Source organism: Aquarana catesbeiana, linkage group LG05 (genome assembly GCF_042186555.1).
Source record: "Aquarana catesbeiana isolate 2022-GZ linkage group LG05, ASM4218655v1, whole genome shotgun sequence".
Classification (NCBI taxonomy): Eukaryota; Metazoa; Chordata; class Amphibia; order Anura; family Ranidae; genus Aquarana; species Aquarana catesbeiana.
In genome coordinates, this window is record NC_133328.1 from 251,124,080 (window position 1) to 251,143,931 (window position 19,852).

A 19,852-nucleotide genomic window follows, 5' to 3' on the forward strand; every position below is an offset into this window, starting at 1 on the left:
GGTTCGGGTCTCTCAAAATGCGATGGCATCTTGGGAGACCCTGTGAAAGCGTGCCTAGCCTGTGCAGTGCTGTACCCTACGCTAATACTCAGCTAGTGTATGGTAGCATTCAAAACATTCACCAAAGACCAGGATTGTCAGGACAGGAGGGACAATAATAGCAGGTGTCATGCCTATATCTGCACTTGTTGCAGACACGACATCTTTTTTGGAGGGCTCGTTGGGTAGGGGTACTCGGGAGGACATAAAGAAAATGCTTCTCATGCAGCCGGCTTACTGCACTTGGTTGAGGAAGGTGAGGTGGAGCACCGTCTGGAAACAGAAGGGCTCTGACGATCTCTTCCTGGAATTTAAGGAAGGATCCAGTCCATCCTGAAGCTCTATATAGCACATAAGCGTTCAGCAAAGCCAATTGAAATAAATAAACAGACACTTTCTTGTACCAGCGTCTGGCCTTACGGGTAACTAGGTACGGCGCCAACAACTGGTTGTTGAGGTTCACCCCTCCCATATTTTGGTTATATTCGTGGGCACAGAGGGGTTTCTCCTCAACACCAGTCGCCGTAGTAATTTGGACCGTCATGTCTGCATGAAGGGAGGTAAGAACGAAAACATTCTTATTATCCCTCCACTTCATAGCGAGCAAATTATTACACTTGAAGCAGGCTCTCTCCCCCAGCCTAAGGCTGGAATCTACAAGCTAAAGCCCCGGCGATTAGGTCGCACGTGCCACATGCTCCAATCTGCTGATCAAACAAGTGACTAAAAAGTGGCACGCTCGTGTAATAATTGTCCATGTACAAGTGGTACCCCTTTCCGAATAAGGGTGACACCAAGTCCCACACAATCTTGCCAGCACTTCCTATGTAGTCAGGGCAGTTTGTCAGCTCTACGTGACTATCTTTTCCCTCGTAAACCATAAAACTACATGTATAGCCTGTGGCCCTGTCACAGAGCTTATACATCTTGACCCCGTGTCTGGCACGCTTGCTGGGAAGGTACTGTTTGAATGACAAGTGTGCCAGAAAACGTAATCAGGGACTCATCAACGCAGACAACTTGATGGGGAGTAAACAAGTCTGCAAAACGTTGGTTGAAGTGGTTTACGAGGGGCCGAATTTTGTAGAGCCGATCGTATCCAGGGTCTCCACGAGGACGACGGAGTTCCTTGTCATTGAAGTGCATGTACCGCAAGATCTGCTCGTGTCTTGCCCTGGTCATGGAGGCAGAGAACAAGGGCATATGGTGAATTGGGTCAGTGTACCAATATGTCCGCAACTCACTCTTTTTGGTTATGCCCATGTTGAGGGAAAGGCCCAGAAAGAGCTTAAATTCGGAGACCGTAATTGGTCTCCAATCTCTGGCTAGGGAGGACTGGGGAATAGTGGCGATGTGTTGACCAGCGTACAAATTGCTTTGGTCCACAATAGATCTATAGAGATCTTCGGTGAAAAACAGCGAATAAAAATCAAGTGATGTAAAATCAACTGTTTCCACCTGAATGCTGGGTTGGCTAGTGAATGGGGGAAGTACGGGTGCTGCAGAAGTGGTGGGTTCCCAATTGGGATTGACGAATGCAGCAGGAAGGGCACAACGGGCCTGTGTTCGTCTTCTTGGTGGCAGCGGGACACTACTTGTGCTTGCCACCTCACCAGCTTGAACTGCACTTATGGGACTCGCCATGTCACCTCGTGCTACTGCAGTGCTGGATGTACGACCAGGGTGTACTAGGCCGCTGGTGCTTGCCAGTTCACCAGAAGGAATAGCGGCGCTAGTACTGCTCTGCCCCATACCATGGACCTGCGGTTCTTGCACATCAACGACAGAAGAAGTTTAGGTCCCGACCTTGGCAGGGACCACAACTCCGTCGTCAGAGCTATCTGTCATGGAGCCGCTGTCGTCTACAGGATCGTATTCTGAGTCTGAATCTGACAGATGAGTGACTTCCTCTTCATTATCTGTCATGCTCAGAAACGTGTAGGCCTCTTCACTAGTGTACCTTCGATTTGCCATTTTGGGCTCTAAATTTAGTGGTACACTAGTGAGACTCACAGGTAAAAAAGCTCTTGACTGTTAGCGACTGTATCAAAACGCTACCAAAAAAACTGTTAGCGATCGCAGGGATCAGGCCTGACTCTGCAAATGCTGCAGTTATGTGTGTTTTAGTGTTTTGTAAGTGACAGTGATCGATCGATACTGCACTTGGGTGGGCTGGGCAGAGCTGGGCCGAGGGGCAAAACGTAGGTGCTAGCAGGTATCTGGGCTGATCCCGCTAACACTGCGTTTTTGGGAACCCTAAACTGCTGGGGACGCTAGTATAGATCTGATCAGATACTGATCCGTTCAGATACTATACCACTAAGGGAGGTGTATACTGCGTGCGTGGGTGTTAACAGTACTGGCGCTAAGCTGTCGCTGCCTGGGGCGACGCAGACCTTATCTGACCCTAAAACTTAACTTCTATCACCGCCGGGCGATCAGGGGGTTAAACCTTTATTAGGTAATAAACGGCGGGTGCCCTGAAACTATAAAAAGCAAACTAACCAGTGTCACCCGTAACAGTTATACGGTGATCACTGGTTAAAGGGTTAACTAGGGGGCAATCAAGGGGTTAAAACCTTTATTAGGTAGTATATGGGGGTCCCTGACGCTAAAACGCTGATGGCGAACCTAAATACTTACCTCCCTAACTAGCATCACCTGTGACACTAATACAGCGATCAGAAAAATGATCGCTTAGTGACACTGGCGACGGGGGGTGATCAAGGGGTTAAAACTTTATTAGGGGGGTATCCTAGACCTAATGGGGGCTAGCACTAACTGCCCTACCACTTTTAACTGTCACAAACTGACACCAATGCAATAATCAGAAAAAAAAAAAACTGCTATTGGTGTCACTGTGACAGGGGGTACAGGGGGGTCATGGGGGGTAAAAGTGTGCCTAGTGTGTTCTACTGTTAGTGTAGTATTGGTGCAACTCACATTGATGTCTTCTCTCCTCGGCGCCGGAACGAGGAGAGATGACATCACTTCCTCTGCCGCTGTTGACATTACAGAGGCAGAGGAAGATTGTCATTCTTTGGGAGCGATCGCGAGGGGGTGGCCACGAATGAGGGCATCGGGGGGGGGGGGGGGGGGCGCGTGATTTTGCCAGCCCGTGCCATTCTGCCACAATATATCTGCGTTAGGCGGTCGGCAAGTGGTTACGTTTATGTGCTCGTTCAAGGGTGTACAGTTTGTCCAACAGGTCGGCTAAATTTTCTGTTCTGCGTTGTTTGGACGCATGTGCGTGCCTTATAAAGATCCCACGGAGGACACATTTGTGTGCGGCCCATAGGGAAAGGGGGTTTTCTACGGATCCTGAGTTTGTGGCGAAGTATTCGCTAAGTTCGCACTGTATGTCTGCTGTGATTTCCGGGTCTTTTAATAGAGATTCATTTAAACGCCATATTGGTGTGCTAGATTGTCTTTGTTGGGGGTTAACTTCTATTAGGCCCCTTTCACACTGGGGCGGTAGGGGGCATCGGCGGTAAAACAGCGCTATTTTTAGCGCTGTTTTACCGCGGTATTCGGCCGCTAGCGGTGCGGTTTTAACCCCCCGCTGGCGGCCGAAAAAGGGTTAAATCCACTCGTATAGTGCGGTATAGCCGCGCTGTCCCATTGATTTCAATGGGCAGGAGCAGTTTAGGAGCGGTGAATATATCGCTCCTTCACCACTCCAAAGATGCGGCTGACAGGAGATTTTTTTCTTCTCCTGCCAGCGCACCACTTCAGTGTGAAAGCCCTCGGGCTTTCACACTGAACAAACAGCGGAGGCTGTTTTGGGGCGGTTTGCAGGCGGTATTTTTAGCGCAATAACGCCTGCAAACCGCCCCAGTGTGAAAGGGGCCTTATAGTCGTTACATGATCTGAAATTGCAATATGGCCTATTTCGGCTTTGAAAATTAACGGAATGGTGGAGTTTTTAATGAGAAAGAAATCAATTCTAGAGTAGGAGCCATGTGGCGGGGGAGTAGTAGGTATAGTCTCTCTTTAGTATGTCGACTAGTTGGTGTGAATGAAGAAGCTCTTTGAGGCGTAGTCTGGATCCTCTAGGCGTGGAAAGCGGTCTCGCTGAGGAGTCCCTGTGGGGGTCTAAGGTTATATTAAAGTCCCCGCCTAAGATAAGGGTCCCCTCCTTGAAGGATTCAAGAGTGGAGAGAAAAGATTCCAGGGCTGTTATTTAATTGGTATTGGGCAGGTATACGTTCGCCAGAGTGAAAGTGTGGGAGTAAATTTTTCTTTTCAGCAAGAGGAATCTGCCCTCTGGGTCCCGATGGATGTCCGACAACTGCCATTGGAGGGACTTGGCAACCAAAATACTAGTCCTCTTAGCTTTGGAGGATGGAGACGGGCTGTGATAGACTGTCGGGAAATTGGAGTTGTAAAGTTTAGGGATCTTATCTGCTCTAAAGTGGGTCTCTTGGAGACTGACTATTTGCGCTCCTAGTCTCCAGAGTTCCTTGAGGCAGCTAGTTCGTTTCTCGGGTGAGTTTAGCCCCTTGATATTCCAGGAAATGATCTTCACTGACACGGTTGACGTGACACCAGCCGGGCCCCACCGCAAACAAAAGGACCAAGGAGGGGGGGAGAGAGGAAAAAAAAGAGGAGGGGGGGAGAGATGGAAAGTCAGCAGCGGTTTGGGTAAACCAAGAATAAGTGGAAGGGGGATAGAGCGGAAAGAAATGACGTAGGGAGGAAGAGAAGAGGGTATCGCAGCTAGTGCTCAAACAAGCAGTTCTACTGCCGCCAGGGCAAAGAATGCCTAGAGTGGGTAGCGGTAAGGCACTTCCAGACGAGGAGCCCCGACCCAAAGGAGACCCCGCCAGCCTGATTGCAAAAATGAGATAAAATAAATGATTAACTAGATAACATTAAAGAATAAATAAGAGAACACAACTTATGTATAACATTTCTCCCAATGTAGGAGCAGGCAAATGTTTATGTTAAAGCCGGGAATCCGTTATCATTGCATATATAGGCCGGAAATTAAGTGTCTGTAACGTTCAGACTAAGAACCACAGTAATGGCAGGAAACAATATAAGAGGTTAGCATTGCCCTCAAAGGGCGCCTCCGAATTAAATTCTGTGAAGGCCAAGTTGCCCCGTCAGGCAACGCCAACTTATTGGTTAAACAAGCTGTAACATAACATAACATTTCAAAGGCACTGACAATAATACAAACTGGTCAAGTGAACGGATGGTGCAATTTCACCTCATTTATTCTATCTAATCCCTCCAAGATCTCATGAACATGGGTGGGGGGCATCTCCACTCGAACATGTGGGTGGCCCTGTCTGGGATTAACGGTGTGCCCTGTGGACAATGCTCCCCTCCTTGATCGACAAGGGTAGAGGGCCCCGCATGTAGCTCTCAGAAGGGGTAACCGTTATTATTTTGGAGTGCTGGTGTAGGAATAGACCTTTTGAAACTAGTATGCTGGCCTGAATTTATGGGAGGAGTCCGGAGGGTATTTAAAGCGGGGGTCCACCTAAACCGCCAAAAAAAAAAAATATTAAAAGCCAGCAGCTACAAATACTGCAGCAAAGGTGCCAAATGTGACACCGGAGGGGGGGAGGGTTCCGAAAAGCGGAAGTTCCATTTTTGTGTGGAACTCCGCTTTAAGCTGACCACTTCCCCTTCCTCTTTATCAGTTCCAGTGCACGATACTACACATCACTGGGCTGACTCTTCCCAGCTCACCTCGTGTTCATGAGTCCGTCCGATTACACATGTCTTGCAGCTTCTCTGTGCGTGGTCTTTGTCTGTGGTTCTCATTTGCTGTTGCAGGTAGGGTTTGAACATTTTCGTTCATACGCAATGTTGCGATTTGTTAAGTTTCCTATCCTGCATCCCTTTCGCTTTTAGCTGCCTCTGAGTTGTTGTCGGTCACGTCCTGTCATCATTCAGCACAGGTGTAGTAGATTCACATGTTCCCTCAGCCTTGCTTGTCATCCCACCCACAAACATATGTTTCATTTGTAGATCCAAGCCACTGTTAGTCGTTGTCCAATTTCACTCGTTACAGGCTTTGTTGCTCATAGGATTCACAGTCTATGGCAGGGGTCTCAAACTGGCGGCCCTCCAGCTGTTGCTAAACTACAAGTCCCATGAGGCATTGCAAGGCTGACAGATACAAGCATGACTCCCACAGGCAGAGGCATGATGGGACTTGTAGTTTTGCAACAGCTGGAGGGCCACCAGTTTGAGACCCCTGGTCTATGGGGTTGCCATCTCATCCATTTGGAGATGAGCATGTATTGTTTGCACAGGTTCTGTGGCTGATTGAGGTGGTAATTAGACCCACCTGGTGCCTTCTCTGCACTTGATTAGCATGGGGGGCTGGGTGGTTGGTATGGGTTCGGTTTTAGAGTAAGGGGTGGCATACACTCTGCAACCGATTCATAACGGATTCACTTCATACTTTTCAACCAATTTCTTTTACCCTACTACTGATTCATATCAGATATGTTGCATTACCTACCACAGTCTGATACGTACCTAGTCGCGTCAGTGGCACAACGGTTTGCATCAGATACATCCCGCACCGATTTAAACCACTCACTCTCGTACCCTACAAACGATTCATTGTTATGTCATGCTACTCCCTGATTCATATCACTTTCATGCCATACGCATCACTCCAATTTGAGCCTAGTCGCCTCGGCGGCACAACGGTTCGCATCGGTCGTGTCCCAAACATTGATTCATAGTAGTTAATAGCATACCCTACAATATCGTTATTCATATTATTTCTTCTGACCGATTCGGATCGCAGCGGCAGCTACATGCATCACAGTCCATTCCAAACCTAGTCGCTCCGGCGGCACAACGGTTCACATCACGGATATCACGCACACCAATTCATAGCGGTTCCTATATAAACCTACGATTCGTTACTTATGTCATTTGTGTCACATTTACATTTGTACACGTCACATTTCGATTCAAACCTAGTCGCATCAGCGGAACAATGGTTCGCATCACCAGTATCCCACACACCAATTCGTAACAGTCCCTATCACAGATCTAAGATTCGTTGCGTATGCTACTTAGCAGTTCCTTCCTACATATACAATTTCTACTATCCTTTTTCTTTTTCGCCTGTCAGTAGGTGACCTTTTCTTGCAATCGCTGCAAGATACACATCTCATCATAACTCCTTGCAATCGCTGCAAGACACGCATCTCGTCACAACTCCTTGCAATCGCTGCAAGACACGCATCTCATCATAATTCCTTGCAATCGCTGCAAGACACGCATCTCATCATAACTCCTTGCAATCGCTGCAAGACACGCATCTCGTTATAACCCCTTGCATTTGCTGCAAAAAACACGCATCTCAGCATATACCCATTTTGCAATCTCTGCAAAACATGCATCTCAGTATAAACTCCTTGCAATTGCTGCAAATACAGGCATCTTAGTGTTTACCCACTTGCAATCGCTGCAAAACACGCATCTCAGCATATACCCATTTTTGCAATCGCTGCAAAACATGCATCTCAGTATAAACTCTTTGCAATCGCTGCAAAACACGCATCTCGGCATATACCCATTTTTGCAATCACTACAAAACATGCATCTCAACATATACTCCTTGCAATCGCTGCAAGCACACTCAGTGGTGCTCATACAGCCCACTTCATTTTTAGTGGCACTTAATCGGTCACTCTTCTCCAGTGGCATTCGTACGAGCCACTCATTGTTTTCATCTGTCTTTTCTCCTTCAGGTCAGTCGAGTCCAGGTTCCATCCTGTACCATGTTTGACGTTATTTCCCAAGTTAAAAAAAAAAAAAAACGCTATGCTTGCATCTTCACCAGGGCCAGTCGCATGCAAGGGGGACACATTAACAAAACAAAAAAAATATCGTTGCAATTATGTCACCCCTACTGCAGGTGTTCCCGGTCGACCGAGTTTCGATCCTAACCAGGACCTCGCTACTAGAGCGTCAGTCAGGGCCTAGTTCATGGGCTTTTCTATCACATCATTCTGCAGCACCCTTTCACTATACCGTCACTTCACATACATCATTGGACGTGATCTCCAGGCGTTAGTTCTGTCACATATGTCTATACATGACACTCTGCGAGGTGAAGGGTCGCCCTTCGAAAACAGACAAGGTCGCTTAACAGTAGGCTTGCTGGTAGTGCAAGTGTTAGCAGGCCGAGCACACGTCACCCCCTACAGACCGCAACATTCCTACGTAGGCCGTACCAGACTTCTACTTCTCGCCCTAGGGTTCTGGTCTTCAGGTTTGTGCTCGCCCCAGATAGGCACCCGAGCTATCGGTTATCTGGCCAGTCACCTCCTGGCCCACCTCAGTCGCCATGCACTCTTCTGAGTTTTCTAAATTTCCACTCTACATAAGTTCTGTACAACAGAACTCTGTCAGTTCCTGTCTATGCCTATCATTCCTTTTTCTGTACTTCTCCCCTTTTTCCTCCTCTCTGAGTTTTCTCTTTACCACCCCGCTCTCTATCCTATGGCTATGACTCCTCCTTAAATATGAGCACCCGCCCCCTTTTGTCTTCTGGCCGGAGCCATGTCGCAGGCTGGCAGCGAGGATTTCACACCCGGAAATTTCACACTCCCCCAAGCGGGCTCAGAGCGCGGCTGCTTGCAGTCCCTCAGGGGACTGAACATCCCCAAACTCTCATAGCTGAGCTGAGTCGCAGGGATATTCCCTTTCCCGCTATGGCCAGGAAGGCAGAGCTTTTCAGGCTCCTCTTCCCGCCTCCAGCTGCAGCTGGGCCCAACAGGCATCCCTACAATCCATCCACGGGGCCCAGCTGCACTCTTTGGTCTCCCCCTTAGCCGCAACAGTTCAGACGTCCAGACCAGAGTCACACCTTTGAAAGTTCGCCCACCCATGGCCCTCCCTGACCTGGTCATGGTCCCAATGACCGCTTCTCCTTCTGCAGTTACACCGGGCCCTGCACCTATCGTCCTCCCCGCTCATCTTGTCCTGACCAGTGTCGGGGAGGATATATTGGAGGGCAAAGACGTCAATTGACATCCCTGCTCATCCCAGTCCGTGACTTAGCTGACAACAAATCATACGCCTGGGGGGATGTCTCAGTGGTTGTCAAGTCGAGAGACCCCAGCCTCAGTCGTAAGCTGCCAGCCACTGAGTTCGCCCTGGCCTTTGGGATGTTCAGAGACATACTTTGTTCAGCCACCCTCAGCAGGAGGGAGGAGCTGAACTTATATCTTCATGCTGTGACAGATTTTGCTTACAAATATGGAGGTTTTGCCTTCTATGAATACCATCAGTCGTTTTCAGCCAAAGCAGCAGCGAGACTTGCCCAGTTCCAGATCAGCTCTGACTGGAGCCTCACAGACACAGAACTTTTTTGTCGCCACTTCGCAGACAAAGCTGACGTTTTCGCCCAGTCCCTCACTTGAACCTGTCACACCAGGCCCAGTGTCACAGGTTTATCCATTATCCGGACGATTTTCTGCTCATCGAACACCTGGACATACCCCCCGGTAGATATAGACAAGCTAAGAGAGGTCTTCAACAATCTCAATGAACACATAGTGGAAGGCCCAACACATTACATAGTTACATAGTAGGTGAGGTTGAAAAAAGACACAAGTCCAACCTATGTGTGTGATTATGTGTCAGTATTACATTACATATCCCTGTATGTTGCGGTCATTCAGGTGATTATCTAATAGTTTCTTGAAGCTATCAATGCTACCCGCTGAGACCACCGCCTGTGGAAGGGAATTCCACATCCTTGCCGCTCTTACAATAAAGAACCCTCTACGTAGTTTAAGGTTAAACCTCTTTTCTTCTAATTGTAATGAGTGGCCACGAGTCTTATTAAACTCTCTTCTGCGAAAAAGTTTTATCCCTATTGTGGGGTCACCAGTACAGTATTTGTAAATTGAAATCATATCCCCTCTCAAGTGTCTCTTCTCCAGAGAGAATAAGTTCAGCGCTTGCAACCTTTCCTCATAACTAAGATCCTCCAGACCCTTTATTAGCTTTGTTGTGTAACATGTAACATTTCATAAGTTTCTCAGGCATCGTCCTGGATACGCACGCCATGCAGCCTAGCCTGCCTTCTGACAAATTACCTCATGTTAGGTCCATCATTCAGGAGTTTACCCGGTCACAGGAGTGTACTAAAACACAGCTGCAGTCCTTGATAGGGATGCTCAATTTCCCTATGAGAACAATTCCTCAGGGGCGGTCGTTCATCTCACAGCTCTTAGTCTCTCGCCCGAGTGCAGGACCCGACCAAGTCCTCAGACTAGACCCAGCAGCAATAGCAGACTTGGCTATGTGGGACGAGTTCCTCTTCAACTGGAACAGCATATCAATGGTTTTTCCCTCAGTATCAGCTCAGTTGCCCCAGGTAGTCAGATGCTGCAGCCTCCACCGGCTTTGCTGCAATTTTTGGCCATCACTGGTTCACCAGACCTTGGCCCCTGGAAATCGGCCTGATTCCTGATATCCCTCGATCTTCGTCATTGTTCGAGCTGTACCCCATTGTGGCAGTAGCCCAAGTCTGGGGCCACACGTGGACAGGTCAGACAGAGCTCTTCATCACCGACAACCAGGCTACAGCCGACATCATTAATAAGGGTGGATCCAAGTTGCTCCCCGTCGTGTCCTTCCTGCGCAGGCTGCTGCAATCACCAAGTTTAACAATTACTGTGAGCATATCCCTGGCAAGTGCAATGCCGCAGCCGATGCACTGTCACGCTTAAATTTTGTCTCATTCTTCCAGCAGGAACCCGGAGCCGACCCATCATCCTCTCCTATCCCACCTTGGTCTTAACTAATAATGGATTGAAGCCACACCTTGCCAATGCAACCTGGCTCATCAACCACTCACTGTCTAGCAACATACTAAAGGTTTATCGCACGGCCTGGAACATCTGCCGTAGGTTCCTTGCCACTTGTCCCGGAACCACAGCAGATGACATCACTCATGTCCTAGCCTTTTATATCTTATTGCCACACACAGCTGGCTCTTGCTCATATCAGCTGGCTCTCGCTGATATCACTATCAGGCTGTACCTGGCCGGTATCCAAGTCACTATGTCCTTCATCTTACGGTCTCTAAAATGCAACAAACCGGACCCGGAGTGGATATCAACTTCTTTCGAGCCAGCAACGCCTGGTGCCCAGCACGCCCTTTTGACCGTCTGCTCTTTCACCTACCCAGCCAGTCTCCAGCCCGTTACTGCCTTTTCTGTCCAACCCCCTGAGTTGCAGTCAGTTTATTAAACATGTTGGGGTCCTACTGGTCAACTTAGGCCTAGACCCCGGGCGGTGTTCTGGACATTCCTTTGGATCGATGCAGCCTTAGCCACATCTCAGCATGGAGTACCAGACCATGTGACCAAGAAGCTAGGCAGATGAAAGTCTGCCTGCTTCACCAGATATATATTCCAAGCTCACTCAATGAGGTTAGAGGCAATAAAGATTCTTTCCTACTTGCTTATTTTTGGCCCCTTTTTCTTGCCATACCTGCCAGACAACCAAAAGCCACACCTCAGGTCTATTTATGTTGTGAGTCTTGTCGCGTGTTTATGTGATCCACATTTGTCTCGGTCTTAGGGCCACGACCATAAATTAGAAGGCCAGTATGCTGGCCTGAATTTATGGGAGGAGTCCGGAGGGTATTTAAGCTGACCACTTCCCCTTCCTCTTTGTCAGTTCCAGTGCACGATACCCTCCCTCCCATTCCCCTTTTTACAGCACTCCTCAGCAAATTCTCCTTCACAATCATCCATTACTTATCTTGGGTATGGCCCCTTTTCTTGCCATACCTACCAGACGACCAAAAGCCACACCTCAGGTCTATTTATGTTGTGAGTCTTGTCGCGTGTTTGTGATCCACATTTGTCTCGGTCTTAGGGCCACGACCATAAATATATATTATAATATACACATAACATTATGAAGGGGAGGGAGGAGGAGTTCCGGTAGGTTCCACAAGAGGGGCTCCAAAGTTCAATATGAGAGGGAATGGTCTTTTACTTCAAGTGTCTATGATGCGCTTCGTAGAAAAACTGCATGGGGTAGTTGAACAGTCTTCAACGTCGTTTTTCATTCCTTAATGGCCGTTGTCTGTTCCTACGGTATTGGCAATTGTCTCTGGCTTGTTGGGGCCTGCCTTGAGGTGCACCGCCTGGTGGATCAGCTGAAACATCAATAATGAGCCAATTTGGAACTTGTATGGGCTCCATCTCTGCAAAGTTGAATAGGTCAGGTAGTTCCGAGGGATGTCGCAGCGGGAAGGAGCGATTGCCTTTGGTACTTTTAGGTGAAATGGGTGGCCCCATGTGTAGGACATTCCTAGCTCCACGATTCTCTCTGGCAGGGGTTTCAGGGCTCTGCACATTAGCAAGGTCTTTCTGGAAACATCCGGCAGGAGTTGGACGGGGACCCCGTCAAATTCCAAAATTCCTACTCTCCATGCCTATTGAACAATTTCTTCTTTGAGCTTGTAGGCATGCAGGCGACACAGTACATCTCTGGGTCTGTCTTGCGGGGTAGGTCTGGGGCCGAGGGTACGGTGTACCCTATCAATAGCAACTTCTGTGTCTGGGGGGCGGTCAAGATACCTGTTAAAGATGGCGGTAACTTGTGAATGCATTTCCGCCTGTGTCACAGTCTCTGTGATGGCCCGGAGCCGAATATTCTGGCTGCGATTTTCAAGGTCATCAAGAAGTAGGTGGAGCTGTACTACTTGATCAGACAGGTCAGTGTGAGCAGATTGGAGGTGGTCTACCGTATGTGCCATTGCCCCTTTATCCCATTCCAATGCTGCTACCCTGTCATCTACCTCTGATACTTCCTGCTTAAGCACTTGTCGTTCTCCCCTCAGTGCTGATTCTACCCTGTTTGCTAAGGCTTCAAAGTCAGCTCTTGTAGGTAGTTGCTGCAGGAAGGTCCACACAGTTTGCTCTGTTAAAAAAGCAGGGAGGGTTGTGCTGTGTGGTGTCTTTTGAGATGGTACTCACTGTGTCCTGTGCAGTAGAACCCTGCAGCCGGGGGTTTGTTGATTTGTTGTGGCTGTAGTTGAGCTTCTGTGGGGAAGCATCCACTGCCAGTCAGTTGCTCGGGTCCTCATGGAATGTCCCTGTCTCAGGGGACATAATAAAGGAGCGGGGCATGCATGGAGAGAGGTCGCTAGGAGGGGAGAATGGAGGCATGTCGTTTTCATTGCTATGTTCTCCTTTTTGCGGTACTGCAGGATCTGGAGCAGCGTGGCTACAGATGGCTGGCGCCATCTTGTTCCCAGCCGGAGTAGAAGCCGCCTGTAAATTCGGCCGTAGGTACCGTTCCATGTCGGGAACTGCCGGTAATGACAGTCTGCTGTGTTCTCGGTTACTACCAAAGCTGGAGGAGCTGTGAATGTGGGGTTAGCGCTGTATTATATGGCTGGCAAGTCACCTCAGGCCGGGAGCTCAGCTAGTTCACCTCCTCATCTGTCTGCGCCGAGACCACGCCCCGGTCCCAGCTTCTTAATGGGAGCCAGCAGGGCAGGCTCACAATCATGTGACCACTGTGAGAGCCAGTCACAGTAGTCACATGATATAGAAGCCATGCCATTCCTGGGCTTTAAAGCCCACTCAAAGGGCTGCTGGCAGGCATTGTTAATGGGTTAATAATGTCTAACTATACACACAGGAACATCAAGCTGTCTGCAGATGGTCTTACAGTCTTTACAATGTTGGTCTATAATTTTACATGCTGAGCTCGTCAGACAACTCTCTCCTCTTCGTTCTCTGATTCTTGTTCAGTATGGGGAATCAATGATACCAAACAGAGTACAATTTTCTACATTTAAAGCTAATGTCCAACATTTAGTGAGGTTTAAATGCTTTTAAGCTTTTAGTTCAGGGGTCTCAAACTGGTGGCCCCCCAGCTGTTGCAAAACTACAAGTCCCATCAGGCATTGCAAGGCTGACAGTTACAAGCATGACTCCCACAGGCAGAGGCATGATGGGACTTGTAGTTTCGCAACAGCTGGAGGGCCGCCAGTTTGAGACCCCTGGTTTAAATGGAGTTCCAAGCTGGTCAAAACAAACTTTTTTTTTTTTTTTTTTTTAATTTTTTATTTATAACAGAAAAGGAGGCCCACATGGACCGATACAGTACAATGTACAGAGAATTGACAGCAAACATAACAATTATATAACACATCAATATGCATTAGTCACTAAAAATAGGTGTAGGCTTCTCTCCACCCTGGAAAGGAACCTATATGCGTCTTACTATGTGTCATGTTAGGTTAGTACAGTCCCATGAGCTCCTTCCCTTCTATTTTTTTTTACCCACAATTTAATTGTAGGAGTATCCTACTAAGAGAAGGAAAGAAAAGGATAAGGAAGGGGGGGTGGTTGAGGGGCTAGGGGATAGGGTTGGGAAAAGGGAGAGAAAGGGGTAAAGGGAAGCATTCGCAGCGATCATGGAGTGTGTTAATAAGGTGTAACAAAAATGTAACTGTAGCGTCATTATCTGTTCTCTATGCAAAAGTTTAGAAATTAAGATAAAATTGCCTAGTAAGAGGTCAATTAGTCAGTGAGGTTTCTCTCATAGCTTGGCCTTCACTGGAGTATATAAACATGTTCCACAGCTGCCATGTTTTGGAGAACTTTTCCTGTTTGTTTTGTGCAGTGTGGATAAGGTCCTCCATACTCTTAATTTCCTCCACCTTGGTCATCCAAAGGTCTATGGTTGGTGGTATTGTGGACTTCCAATGTAGTGGGATGCAGGCTTTAGCTGCGTCTAAGAGGTGTCGGGTCACTGAGTTTTTGTAAGTCTTTATCGGGATGTCTGATGCGTGTAGGAGGAAAAAGGCTGGGTCGTCACTGATGTTGTAATCTGTAAATTTACCTACTATCTCCCGTATTGTTTGCCAAAAGTTCGCTAGTCTGGGACATGACCAGAAGATATTCAATAATGTCCCTGGTTCTGTCTGGCATCGCCAGCAGAGGTCGGATGTCGTCGGAAAAAACTTGTGTAGCAGTGCTGGGGTTCTGTACCACTGAGTGAGAATTTTGTAGTTTGTCTCTTGGGTTTTGGCGCAGATAGAGGACTTGTGCGTGAATCGGAGGATTTGTTGTCTCTTGGGTGTGGTAAAATTGCAGTCTAGGTCTCTTTCCCATTTAAGTAGGCCCGGTGGTACGAAGTCTGTCGGTGGTGTATTTAACAGGTTGTACATCAGAGAGAGCGTGTGTGGTACTACCCCCGAGGCGGAACAAAGTTCTTCTAATGTGGTAAGAATTTGGGCGTTCGTGGGAGGTTGGAGTGTTTTCAGAAAATGGCTTAACTGAGATGCCCTCAAAAAGTCTAGGCGAAATATGCCCATGGGATCAGAGAGTTCTGTGGCTGTTTTCCACCGACTTCCAGAGCTGAAGTGAGACGCTTGGTGTAGGCCTGACTCTGCCATGTTTCTAAAGACCGTGTCCTTCAAGCCCGGTGTAAATAATGGGTTTCCTAGTATTGGGTATAGAGGGGAATTCGGCGAAGTTAGTGTTGCCCGTGCGATATGCCTGGCACAGATTTGTGCAGTCGCACCTATTAGAGGGTGTCTCCTGGTCTCCGATTGCAAGTTTGAGTAACACCATGGGACCCTCTGGAGAGGCACTGTACTTTGATCTTGTTCCATTTGGACCCATAGTTTGGTTTCTCGGTGACGACACCAATCCACCATTCTTCCCAAATTAGTTGCCTGATAGTAAGAACGGGCATCCGGCAATGCCAGACCCCCATATTGTTTGGGGAGGACAAGTATTTTGTTTGAAAGTCGTGGTCTTTGTTTGGCCCATACGAATTCGGTGAATGTCGACTGTATTTGCTTGAGGTAGGATGAGGGTATGTTTACTGGCAGGGCCTGCATGAGGTAGAGGAACTTTGGGAGTATGGACATTTTTAGTATGTTACACCTTCCCAACCAGGAGTGTAGTCCCTTGCTCCAATTATTTAAAAGTGATTTGACTGTTTTTAGTAGTGGCGGGAAGTTTAGTGTGTAAAGCTTCGAAAGTGTTTGGGGGATCCTTGTACCCAGGTATTTCAGTGCTGTGTTGGTCCATTTTAGGTGGAAGTTAGATTGTAGAAGTGTAAGCCCTGAGTGTGGTATTCCCACCCCCATGGCTTCTGATTTGGTGAGATTGATCCTCATATTGGAGAGGGAACGGTATATGTCAAATTCCTTGAGTAGGTTCGGGAGTGATGTTATTGGGTTTGTGATAGAAAACATAAGGTCGTCCGCGTAAGCGGACACCTTATATTGTGCCTGGTTTATCATTACTCCCGAGATATTGGGGTTTAGTCTAATGTGGCACAAGAAGGGCTCGATTGATAGTGCAAAAAGAAGGGGAGAGAGAGGGCACCCCTGTCTCGTCCCATTGGTGATCGGGAACGTGTCTGATAGTACTCCATTTGCCCTGACTCTAGCCGTCGGTGTCGTGTAGACTGCTTTTATCCATCTCATCATGGTATTGCCGATCCCTACATGTCGAAGTGTTGCAAACATAAACGCCCAATTTACGCGGTCAAACGCCTTTTCGGCGTCGGTGCTGATAAAGACGCTTGGAGTGTTTGTGTTGTTGGCCGTGTGGAGTAGGTTCAAGACTTTAATGGTGTTGTCCCTTGCTTCCCTGGTTGGGACAAATCCCACTTGGTCTAAGTGTATTAGCTGGGGTAAGTGTAGCTGTAATCTGGTTGCTAATATTTTGGTGAACAATTTGAGGTCTGTATTGAGTAAGGAAATTGGGCGGTAATTCCCACATTGTGTCTGGTCCTTCCCTTCCTTGGGAATGACCGATATCTGGGCCTGTAGTGTAGAACTATGAAAGATGTCCCCCTCACTATGATTATTGAACAGTTTTAATAAGTGATTTCCCAGAGATGGTAGTAATGTTTTGTAATATTGAGTCGTCAGGCCGTCTGGGCCTGGAGCTTTCCCTGGTTTTGTGTTACGTATTGCTAGTTGTATCTCTGGCAGTGTAATAGGTTCCTCTAAGATGTCTCGTGTTTCAGTCTGTAATGTGGGCATTAGCGATTTAGTTAAGTATTCTGTCATCTGTTCCGGTGTCTGTGGTGTCGTGGGTAGGTTATATAATTTCTCGTAATAAGATTTGAATTCATTTTGTAATTTGTTGGGGTAGACTCCTTTTCTGACCTTCGGGGGAAGTTACGTGTGGTATATAAGATGCTAACTTTTGTGTTCGAAGGGATTGTGCTAACAGTCTGCCACATTTGTTTCCTGACTCATACACTTTTTTCCGGGAAATCTGTAATGCTGCTTTAGCTTTGAAGTGGAGTAAGTCTTTGATTTGCATACGAATCGTGTCGTCAAAACAAACTTTTACCTTTTACTAGATGTGCCCACTATGTGTGCCATGTATCAGATTTTTCTCACATAAGACACACTTTTCCCCCCCAAAAAATGGAGGAAAATGTCCCTGCGTCTTATGGAGCGAATATTGACCAGCCCCCCTCGTCACTGCCGTTTCAGAATACTGACGCTCGGCTTCTCTGTGAAGGAGAGAGAACAGGATGTGAGGCACATTCTGGCAGGGGCATACCAAGGGGGAGTGGGGGGGAGGCAGTCCTCCCCGGGTGCAAAAAAATGGGGGGTGTCGATGGTAAGTCCCCAGTCCTCCTTCCTAGCTGCCGTCCGGGTGTATCTGAGGCTGAGAGCCAGCCAGCCATTCATCCATCCATCCAGCGAGCCAGCCAGCGCGGGTTGTGGATTGTAATGGCAGTGTCCTCCGCTGCCTGAGGTGAGCTAGTGATAAGGGGGTGGGAGGTGTGGGCTGGCATGCTATCCACTGCCCAGTCACCTGAGCTGTTGTGATAGAAGAGGCTGAAGAGGTGTTTGTGTCTGCCCTACCACCCTGAGCTGATCTGGGAAGGGGGGGAGGTTGCTGTGTCCACCACCACCACCCAGATGTAGTGTAGCTGAGCTGATTTGATAGGGGGGTGGTATTTCCAAGTGTCCACCACCCACCTATAGTAGTAGTAGTATAATAAATATTTTAGTAGGCCATTTGGTTCAGTGTGTGTATATATTTGTGTTTGTGTGTGTGTATGTGTATATGTGTGTGTGTATATATGTGTGTGTGTATATATGTATGTATGTATGTATGTGTATGTATGTATGTATGTATGTATGTATGTATGTATGTATGTATGTATGTATATATATATATATATATATATATATATATATATGTGTGTGTGTGTGTGTGTGTGTGTGTGTGTGTGTGTGTGTGTGTGTGTGTATATATATATATATATATATATATATATATATATATATATATATATATATATATATATATATATATATATATATATATAATCTGCTTAGATTCTCCCAGGGAACTTTCTATTCTATGAATTCTTCTGGCTGAAGAGGAGAGGCAGGCAGATAATGTCATGATCTTCAACTCAGCAAGTTGGAGGAAACTGTATTCATTCAAAGACGTTGGCCTAAACAAACTACCGTATATAAATTTCACTAAAAGCTGAAGATCAACTTTAAATGGACTGTCAGATCGCATGATTGAAGAAATGTGTGATACAAATTACAGAAAACAATTGGTTTGAATTATTACTATAATCCAATTATTTACAGTATATTATTTTCCAACAAATCTGTCCAAGCCAAAACTGCATTGTCTTGTAGGTTTATACAGATTAATGCAACTTTTAGCCTCAACATTTGTGCTATGACCATCCCTTTTTCAATGTAAGATGGAACATTTCATTAGCTTTAATTTTATTGCCTACAATTACTATGTATGTATGGATATGTGCATTTTTTTTAATTTTATTTTATTTTTTTTCCGCAGGCAAACTCACTCCAGTTCTTAAGTCCCAGCCCATACCAAAAAACAATAAAGGCCCTGTCAAAATTGTGGTCGGAAAAACATTTGATGAAATTGTCATGGATGCAAAATCTGATGTACTCATAGAATTTTATGCCCCATGGTGTGGACACTGCAAAGCACTGGAACCGGTTTTTAATGACCTTGGTAAAAAATACAGATCGGTGCAAAATATTGTTATAGCCAAGATGGATGCTACTGCCAATGACGTTCCCAACGACAAATACAAAGTTGAAGGTTTTCCGACTATATATTTTGCTCCAAAGAACAGTAAACACAATCCAATTAAATTCCAAAGTGGAAGTAGAGACCTGGAGGGATTGTCTACATTTATAGAGGAACATGCTTCAAAATCTAAACAACTGAAAGAAGAACTTTAATCTTTGCTTTTCCTCAAACTGTGTCCTAGTACCAGTGTTGCTCACAATTACTGACAGTATCTTTGTTATAAAACTAACTGAGATTATCTTGTAAGCCTAGGAAATTAAATGTTTTTTGTAAAATAAACACTTCCCCCCCCCCCCCCCCACCCTTTTTTTTTTTTTGGAAAATGGATGCTATATTTTTGTGTATTTCAAATCGCATAATATATGAATTTAGTGCTATGAAATAAGGTTGGCCTGGGACATGATTCTTAATCATCAAATGTAAATTTGTACATTTTTAAAATCCTCTACTTGCATCCTATTTAAAGTTGACCTTCCATGAAAAAAGTTAGAAAGGACCCCTCCGGTACTATGGGACTTTAAGGGTGATCTTTTGAAAACGCAGTGTTTTAAAACAGAAAAATGTATTATTTTATAGCTATAGGAGGAGTGTTTCTCACACTATATGCATATTATGTACTGTTTTATGTATGGCTTTGTTCCACACCATCCTACTTTTTAACTTCTAAAAGAATTTTTATTTTTTATTTTAGAAGTTAAGTATGATGGTGT

The 19,852-nt window shown here is 46.5% G+C and overlaps 1 protein-coding gene across 2 annotated transcripts in view; it reads left to right on the top strand.

Annotated features, from left to right (window-relative positions):
• The window catches only part of PDIA4 (protein disulfide isomerase family A member 4), a 187,102-nt gene extending 167,665 nt beyond the window's left edge, over window positions 1-19,437 (top strand). For both annotated transcript variants that reach the window (XM_073630702.1, XM_073630704.1), the window contains one exon: window positions 18,879-19,437. In XM_073630702.1, the coding sequence (XP_073486803.1) occupies window positions 18,879-19,294 (416 nt within the window). In that variant the 3' untranslated portion in view covers window positions 19,295-19,437. The remainder of the gene's footprint in view (window positions 1-18,878) is intronic.
• Window positions 19,438-19,852: the final 415 nt, after the last annotated feature.